The sequence below is a fragment of the Sinohyriopsis cumingii genome, chromosome 6, assembly GCF_028554795.1.
Source record: "Sinohyriopsis cumingii isolate HCF-2022 chromosome 6, ASM2855479v2, whole genome shotgun sequence".
Taxonomy (NCBI): Eukaryota; Metazoa; Mollusca; class Bivalvia; order Unionida; family Unionidae; genus Sinohyriopsis; species Sinohyriopsis cumingii.
This window is the reverse complement of record NC_142966.1, coordinates 133,041,582-133,051,722: the sequence shown is the minus strand read 5'-3', so window position 1 is coordinate 133,051,722 and position 10,141 is coordinate 133,041,582. Positions and strand designations below refer to the sequence as shown.

The 10,141-nt window shown below is 33.0% G+C and overlaps 1 protein-coding gene across 1 annotated transcript in view; it reads right to left on the bottom strand.

The window, feature by feature from the left end:
- Positions 1 to 6,135: 6,135 nt before the first annotated feature.
- The window catches only part of LOC149798014 (uncharacterized), a 33,247-nt gene continuing 29,241 nt past the window's right edge, over positions 6,136 to 10,141 (bottom strand). The window contains exons 6-9 of the mRNA XM_089963074.1: positions 9,189 to 9,390; positions 8,745 to 8,825; positions 7,961 to 8,038; positions 6,136 to 7,493 (exon numbers count right to left, since the gene is read on the bottom strand). Coding sequence (XP_089819200.1) covers positions 7,191 to 7,493; positions 7,961 to 8,038; positions 8,745 to 8,825; positions 9,189 to 9,390 — 664 coding nt within the window. The 3' untranslated portion in view covers positions 6,136 to 7,190. The remainder of the gene's footprint in view (positions 7,494 to 7,960; positions 8,039 to 8,744; positions 8,826 to 9,188; positions 9,391 to 10,141) is intronic.

Genomic DNA, 10,141 nt, shown 5'->3' with positions numbered 1-10,141 from the left:
TGTATGTTCCATTTGTAATTCCTGTTTGCATTATTCAGGACTACCGCTATTTTTATCTTGAATGAGTCATAATTATTTTTGCAGCGGTACCTTTCATATTTTTCGCTATGTCCATAATAAAAGAAATGGCTGAAAGTAATATAGATGATGAAATGAAAGAATTTGAAAGCTTGTTTACGATGATCACGATGATGATACAAGATTAAATTGAAGCTGATAGTAATGTAAACCTTGCTAGAGATGTTGGATAGGACAATCAGATGTTTTTGATGATCAAGATATTAAACAAAAAGAAATCAAATTGCAGACACTATTCAGAACTTCTGCTTATAAAGTAGATGTGTCCAGTATAAGTAAATATTCAGTGTTTATGCATAAAGATGGTAATGGTGAAATTTACATCAAATCTACAGAATGATTCGATAGTGCATTTGATTTAAAGATCACTCAGATTGGTGGTACAAAATGTCTATCAGAGATGAAGCCCCGATGATCTAGTCTTATAAAAGAATTTAAGTTCTAAAGTTCTAAAAACACATGAATCTCAGGAAAGTTTAAATAATCTTAGAGGCAAAGGATAAACGCAAAATCGATAACCACTGAATTTAAAAAAAAAAACAAACACAAAACAATGATAAGCTAAAGACGCCTTGCAGTCACAAAGCCGGAGCTGAATAAGAAGAAATCGAGATGCAAAATATCTGTCACACAAATCACAAATCAGAAATAAATAAAGACATTTGGAACCTAAGATAGATGATATGTTATATGAAATTCTCAATTCACCAGAACATCAATTGTCCGGCGTTTTTTTGTGTGTACCCTTACAAGAAGAAAGAGAGGTGAGATGACATTAAATGCCGCCTTAAGAATATAAATTTGCACAACAAAACACCGGAATGAACAGATACAAAGACTTGAAGAACAAGTTAAGCAAGAAAGCAATGTTCGTGAAAAAAAAATGTATTAAAAATAAATCAGATAAAGTTAAGATGATGCCATAGAACTATTTGAAAATATCATAATTTGCTAAAATATTACAAGTTCAAAATGGAAGATAAAATATTATAGCTACAATTCTTGCCACAGAATGACTAAAGTATTGAACGAAAAGGGTGTAACTTTTTGGGGTTTGTAAAATCTTAAGTAAAACAGTGTTTTCTTTTGCAATATCTTGTAATATACCGCTTTCAGATGCAAAGTTATATGGCAGTTAACACATGAATTTGTGTCTTTTTTCTCCAAAATGTTTAGAACACTCACAAATGAATATACAAATACGAAACAGGATTCTATTCTCACGAAACCATAACAAGTTGACTGTCATTAATGTGATGTTTTGGGTCCAACTAATCTCAATGAATTCTTTTAAAAGAGAAATGAAAACTACCCGTAAACAATGTTTAAAATAAATCCGTAAATTTTTTAAAATTATCGTTTACATTTCAAACAGAGTTGTTATAAATTTACAAGTGTTTCCACCAAGATGTATACAAACTGATTCGCACATGGTTTACTGATACTAGCTAATAGTGTATTAGTGCACAAGTTTTCGTATTGGTTTTGCTGTGAAAAAAAGAACATCCCACGTGGTGTAATGTAATGTGAAATTTGAGCACCTGTTGGCGCATGACTACTAGAGCTTGCTTTATCCTGTTTGCCCAGGGAGTGATTTCTCATACATGATGATGCTGTAGAACTAGTGAAAGGGTCCTTACCTTCATACCATCCTTCCTGGGGAGATACACGCATGACTATGTGGCTCTTGGCGCTGGTGCACGCGTGCGCGCCCATGTGTGTGTGTGTGTGTGTGTGTGTGAGGGAGAGAGAGAGAAAGAGAGAGGGAGAGAGATTTGGATTTTTAATGTGAATTTAGCAATGTTTCAGTCATATCACAACGTTGTTTGCAGTGTGACAGTTTATAGTGATGTCTAGCACTGGGGCATCATGCCGCAGACAAGTAGCATGATGTCCCACCCAGTCACATTATCCTGACACGTGGCTGACCAGTCCTAACACTAACATCCACATGATGAGCGCCAGGCGAGACAGCTGCTATTACTATTTTGGTATTACTCGCTCGAGGTTTGAACGCGCGACCTCCCGCATCCAAAGCGGGCGCTCTAACCACTTGTGTCATAGCATTAGCTAATAAATACTAAGACTTTGTAAAGATTTTATCAAAGTACACATAAGCATAAAAGTACTTCCGATCAGAGGAGGGGGTGGGGATAGACGTAGTCAAACCACAGAACAATTATTTTTAATATCTTGCCTAACGAAAAAACAAATGGTTATAAGTGCCTAAGCAATTCCAAGCCAATTACCACAGCATAATATCACGTAATTTATCTTCGCAGTATGTACCCTGCCACATCCAGCTTAATGGAAGATTGCTTTTCCATTTTAATTCAGATTGTGAACCGTAAGTTTCGTGTGTTTTTAGTGATTAATTAACAATTTTTTTTCTGTTAGCAATGAGGTTATACGATTCAATCACTCCTTTGTAGTTGTCTAAAATAGGGAAGCCAATGTAGTTCAGTTGGTGACTGCGTCGAACTCGTAATCCAAGGGACGCAGCTTCGATACTCGAACATGCCAGTCGGGGGTCGGCCGTCTTGGTGTGTTCTTCATAGAGGCACTTAGCTTCTATTTCCTCGGTAATACATTGCCAATAATGTGTTAATAGTGTCGTTTAAATCAAGAAAACAAAATAAAAAGAGCTTCACGTCTCTTCCAATTTATTTTTTGTCTTAATTTCCGTTAAGGTCAGTTGGTTTGTGTTTGTTATTGATAAGACAAAAGAGAAATAACTTTTTGTGATTGGTACGCCAGTGTACACAAAAGCTTAGACAGGACTCTGAGAGTAATTTAATGCATTTCCTTTTTTCTTTGGTCTTCCTTCAGTTAACTTCTGTGACTGCTAATCACTAAGTACAAACATCATAATATATTATAATATGGAAATAACGGCTTGATTAAATGTTTAGAGAATCGCAAAAGTCAGGACACATAGTACAAGGGAAATAACTCGTTGCCCTTGGCCTTTGGCACATATCGTAACAACAATCTGATTAAAATGAGATCTGCACTGTCCCTAAGTGAAGATCTGACAGCGACCGCTTAGGGATCATAGTCTGGTGACCTATGCCGTTATTATAATCGCTAATTTTATCAGCCAATAATATAAATATTATATCTTCTCGTATAGTTTTAGAGCATCATTGTGTACCGAACGATCTGATTCACTTGCACATGTTTGAAAGCTGCATTTCCAATGGATAATTCAAAGATCACGGGAACATGACCCATAAGCTGTCGCTGTCAGATCTTCACGTAGTACAGTGGAGATCTGATTTTAATCAGAGTGATCGTAGCAATTAAACAACTAGATAGAATCATTATCGACACAAAATAAATAAAGTGTTAATAATTAAATAAACAATTCAATAAAAAATATAATGGTAAGTAAAGTAGAAAGGATCATGGAAAACAGGTGTGTGTTTTCCTAGTCTAAGTCTTTACTGGTAAAAATGCTTTGGTTTTTATTCCACCGTTCGTTTTAATTCTCTACACAAGATTCGTTTTTCAGAAAAATCTGTCCATCAAACGAAATATATCAATAATACTTTCGTTGTTTCGTAGTTTATATTTCTTGCTGATAATATGCCGTCATTGTCACCTGTTTTACCCATGAATTCCCTATTGCAGTAACTGTGTAAATGGGCATTAATAACCAAACTTTCTTGTTGTCCGATAAAATATATGTGCATTTGGATTTTCATATCAGCTGCGACATTATTATTTCGTAAAAAATAATTTAAAACAAAAGATTTCTAACGAGGACAGAACTCAGTTTCGTTAAATGGATGATGGATCGGAAAACAAGAAAAATGAGAACTGACTACCTCTGTTCTTGTGAGGCATGGGTTTAAACTGGTTTTAATACTTATATTTGGTCAGAGTCTGTCTGATGCATCTCGGCTGACCATAAAACTAAAATTAAACCTGAAATAGCATGAAACCTGAGGGTAGAAATCTAAAATACTTCACGTTAATTTAAGTTGAATAATAAAATAAGGAAACTGATATGCCTGTTACAAGTTCATTTTTTAAAAGTTGTTCATTCTTACGATCCATATATATATATATATATATATATATATATATATATATATATATATATATATATATATATAATTTATGACTAAATAGAGATAAAGTTTTATTAATATTTGTATTATGTATAATACACACTTATTAAAGTATAGAAAATAAATATATAAATAAATTTAAAAAAAATATAATAATAATACTATAGTGTATCTTGATATATTATTGACGAATGTTCAATATTTCTTCAAAACTCAATTTATATAATGAAAATTATGGCGTACATAATACTTACTATCAAGTATTTTATAAATAATTAATCACAATATATCGAGAATTATTTAAAAATGCACTTTCTTTTTTAAAGAATTAGTAAACCTATTTTTATGATATTAGTTTATAATTTCACTAATTAAGTTATTCTGCAAGTAGAATAATATAATAATATTCTCAACTAATTGTAAACAGGGGACATAATTCAAAAAAAAAAAAAAGAGAACAAGAACAGGTTTGATAAATGTCATATAGTGTTTTTGAATTTAGACCTTTTGGATATACCGTATTAAGACGGTGAATACAATAGGTTTCCTTTAGCAGACGTTCCATCTCAGAATCAGCTTAAACAATAGGTTGGAAGGAGAAATCTTGCAAAGTATGGAAATTTTGTTAAAATGTGCGGCAACATGAGATGAAAATGATTGATCGATATAATTTTGTTATATCTGACCTATGTTGGTTCATACGTTTAGATATTTGTTGACTGGTTTGTCCAATATATTGGATGCCACATTTTTTGCATGTGATCAAATAAATAACATTTGATGTTGCATAAATAGTATCACAGCGCATATTAAAAGTTTCTTTCGTATTATCACTATTGAAAGAAGTATTTTCATTAATAAAAGGACAATGCAAACATATAGGTATATTACATTTAGTTGATGATCATATTTTATATGATTTTTTTTCTAATTTAGAATTAGTTAGGAAATCTTTAAGATTTTTAGTCCTCTTATAAGCAAGTGTAGGTTTGCTTTTGTGTAGCGATTTAACACTTGCTATACATGATAATTTTAATAAATCCCAATATTTATTGATAATCTTACCTATATTAGGCAAACTTGGATTATATTTAGTAATAAAAGGAATGATATCTTCATTTCTATTTTTGAATTTACATTGTAAAGATTCAAGTTGTGTAATAGAAGATACTTTTTGGAAAGCAGTATTAATGATGTCAATAGGGTAATTTCTATTTAAAAGATGCTGACCTAACTCTGTCAAAGATGATTTAAAAACAGCGTCATCCGAATAATTCTTCTGTATCTATTTGCTTGACTATATGGTATCCCGTTTTTACATGATTTAGGGTGGCACTAAGAATATTCAATATATTGATGAATATTCGTGTTTTTAATATGAACCATGGTAGTAATGTCATTATTTTCATTTTTCACGACATCTACGTCCAAAATTGTTACTTTAGTTTTAGACACATTGAATGTAAATTTTATTGTTGGATGTAATTTGTTTAAACTGTCTATAAAATAATAAAGATTTTTTAATGAATACCTCCAAATCATAAAGATATCGTCTAAAAATCTTAACCAAACATCTGGTTTTAAGAGGTATTTACTTAGAAAATAATTTTCTAATTTTCCCATAAATAAAGATGCATAAGCAGGTGACACAGGACTACCCATTGCTGTTCCCATGTTTTGGAGATAGTTTGTATTACCAAATTGAAAAAAGTTATTTTCCAGCACAAATTTGATCAAATCACAAACATGTTCTTTTGATAGTTTATATGTATATTCGTTTTCTTCAAGATAATGTTTACACGCTTCGATACCATCATTGTGTGCATATCCTGTCTGCATTTTATTAAAGCGAAACCGGTCACACACTCTACGTGTTGGTGTTGTTTATTATATATATATATATATATATATATATATATATATATATATATATATATATATATATATATATATATATATAAGAACTCGTAGTCCAAGAAGATTGAATAGCCGATAACATGTTACCCTGTCTGATAAGAGCAAGAATATGGTCACTGTAGGCGAATCGGTGTAAGGTTGGGTCCAGCACAAATACCATTCACGTCACGACAGGTTCAAACTTGGTAGCCAATCACGTCTTGACCTTATACTGTTAAATCTATAGAGGCATACCTACATGCTAATTTCTCCCAAGTGCTTAGTTTTGAACGATTGTGGTATTCGGCCAAAATGTGAATCCTACGTCGACACGGTAACAATAGAGATGACTCACAACTGTGTGGAACGTACAACTTGAAAAAAATTAATTTTATGGCCAGTTAAGACACCGAACGGACTACATAACATTTATGTTTCTGTTCTATTCTGATCTACGGATTTATTTAAGTGACTTTTATTTAGCTCAGCAGACGTTTTGTAAAATATTTTGATATGTTTGGGATTGCATAGTTCAAATATTTTGGCTTAACAATTTGGAAATTTAACCACCGTTTATAACATGCAAGTGACATTTAAACATTGGTTTAAGAAATAGCATAAGAGGTAAATGTACATTATGAAAATGTTGTGCAGAATAAATGAGTTGCACCTGGATTGATATTTAGACGTTACGCGACGCCGAGCGTGGGTCTTATATTCGCAGACACCAATCTAAACATTAAGCATAACTGTCATCTCCAGAGTTTATGAGAGAATACAGATCGTAGTAGCGCTGAAGATCATTTCCAAAGAGTTTTCGTAGGGACGCTTCACCACATGAAGGATAATAGGAACAGAAACGTTTAAAATTCTCCACTTGATGATCATTCACCAATACTTGATTTAGGCGAAACTGTATCGCATTTTCCGTAAGTCTTTGGTGCAGTGTCGTGTTTCCATGTGATGATTCCGTGTTTCCATGTGATGAGAAGGTTTGAGTTGGTGTTGGATCGTAATCCATCTTTCTCCAAGATGAAGGGTCGCCCTGAGCTGACGTTACGTCTTGTCTCCATATAGGGACCGACTCTTTTTGTCAAATGTCCTATCGTCTGTCAGCTTGTCCTCCCCAGGAACTGACGCTCACTTTGGTGTAAGCCTTGGAAAAGGCTGCGCAACACCTTTTGTTAACAGTGGTCCGCCTTTGTGGAGTATTAGTGCCGGCCATACTACGTAGTCAATTGTATCACCAGAATTCGTGTAATGTTTGTATATGTTCGTATCGAAACGACTGCCCTGGATGGGGTCTTCGACAAGAGCAACAGGTGGATCTTGTATTGACATAAACCAGCAAAGCTGGAAGCACTCCTTGGCAAATATTTGCAACGTTGTTTCACTTAGGTATCTTCTGTCAACGACTTTGCTGAGAGTAACTTTCAGTACATTCTGTAACAGAGACGGATGTATCAGACTTTTCGTAGTTATTTATTTTGACATAGGTTATTGGTATTTACATATCCTTCATAATAAACGACTTTAACACGAATTTAATAAATGTAAATGAAGCTGAGACAGATTTCAGTTAGTACTTGTTGCTCGAGACCATACATATTTATGTATATTACTAACATTATGAAATAATTATAACCTCTTTGACAGCTGCCTCATCTACTGCAGAATCTTATTTGCACAAATTTTCCGACATGTTGATACACCAGATCCAACCATTACTTAATGAAAGCTGTTGACCGTCACCAGATCCAACCATTACTTAATGAAAGCTGTTGACCGTCACCAGATCCAACCGTTACTTAGTGAAAGCTGTTGACCGTCTTTAAGTAATATGTTTAATGGTAGGCTTCACTGAAGTGACACAAACTGTGAGGAAAGAAGAAAATAATTACAATTCCTACCTCGAGAAGACTGTCAGCTTGTTTGATATCAATATGTTTCCGCGCTTCTTTCAACAATCGTTTGCATTCGGGACCAACCTATAAAAGCAACCAAAATTCAAAGTCAGTATTGTCCAAAGATTTATATCAATATATAAATTATCTGTCTATCTATCTGTCTATATGTCTGATAGTCTGTCTCCTATCTATCTATCTGTCTGTATGTCTGTCTGTCTCTCCTATCTATCTATCTATCTATCTATCTATCTATCTATCTATCTATCTATCTACCTATCTATCTATCTATCTATCTATCTATCTACCTACCTACCTACCTACCTACCTATCGATCGATCGATCGATCAATCGATCGATAGACACCATCGTGAGCACTAGCCAAGGATGACTCCTCTCTTGCATGTGGCTACCCACACAGACCACATTATAACAGAGTTTCGTGAATTTCCATGCATCAGTTCGGGATGTGGTATCATTCAGACTGAGTGATATAGGGTATCACGATATTCTGCGCAAAGTGTGGATCAATATGGAATGGGAGTATAGAAAGTTACCTCAATATTGATATGTTATAGATAGACATGTCAGAGCTAACATAATGATACATACAAGAAGAATAAGATAATGATGATGAACAAAGAAATGTTTTGAAGCAAATTATTAAACCTTTTGTTAAAAGAGAAAAAATGTAAGATTAATTATTTGATATTTATATTACAATTTTCCACAAAAAAATTCAATTTAAACATTACATAGTAAACAACACCTTTGCAAGAAATACACTAACCCCTTTAGTTGATCCTGACAGCTTATATTCTGCTTCCTTCATTTGACTGATTGAAAAGTCAAGGGCTCTCTTGTAGGATCCCTGTAAAATGTTAATACGTTGACAAATACAGAATGCAACAGTCATTCGATCATATTTATGAAAAGAGTTAATGATTATTGATATTGGAAACTGAATAATCAATTTAAATTTGTTTTCTACAGTATCTTTCGAGATTTTTTAACTTTAATTTCTAATGAAGATACTGAGAGCTAAAAATCAGAACAAAATTTATCAAGAAATGCCTAATAAAAAAAAAACAAAGCTGAGAGTTCAAACGTACAATAAATTTCATCAAGAATAGTATTAACAACGAGAAACAAAAGCATACGCTCTTATCTCAAAATCATTACATTAAAGTATATTTTCATGATAAAAGAATTCTGATTTCAAGCTATCACATACCAACAAAATTGTTCGCAGAACTACAGATGCTTCTTTGTCATCCATGTCAAACTTGCCCGTCAAAACCTCAAATGCGTCTGTCCACTCGTTGTCATACAACTCTGAATATCTTTCTCCAAGTTTGCTTGGTCTATTCTGGTCACTCAGGTCCGTGATGTTTGGGTTCCCCTCCGACATTTGCTGTCCCATGTGACGGCTGAGTCTTGGTGTGATTGAACAAGAATATCAACTGAAATTGTGTTTGGCAATCTATAAACAAATTAGCACATATTTTCCCGGAATATGGTTTTAAAACTCGTACCACACGTGCATTACTAATTCTGGGATAATTTCCATAAGTAGATGATCGCCAGACATCACAAGAAAAGTAACGATAACCTTTCTGGTTATTCATACATACTGATTCGTCTCTTTGTCATTGTGTACTTATCAGGTTATATATTTATGTGTATACATACATACATACATACATACATACATACATACATACATACATACACACATACATACATACATACATATGTAAGAGATGATCGTACTTACATACCTACTCTTTTCCTTATTTAATTTCTTACTGATAACAGCATGTACAGAGATATTTCAAATATATATATATATATATATATATATATATATATATATATATATATATATATATATATATATATATATATATATATATATATATATATATATATATATATGGGTAAATTAGAGGTTAGAAGGAAGGTAGGCTGATAGCTGGATCTGGATGGATATAGTTTTGTTACAGAAGATGAATTCTGCTGAGTCAAAACGTTTTGAGAAAACATTTTGTTTTTTTTGTAAATCGTTTTGAAATAAACGTTCTTTAATTTCCACAATGTGCTTTCGTTAATCATGTTGAAATAAAGAGAAGGAAACCATGTGGGGTAACTAAAGATGTATGCTTCAAAGTTAGACCTAGCCGGAAA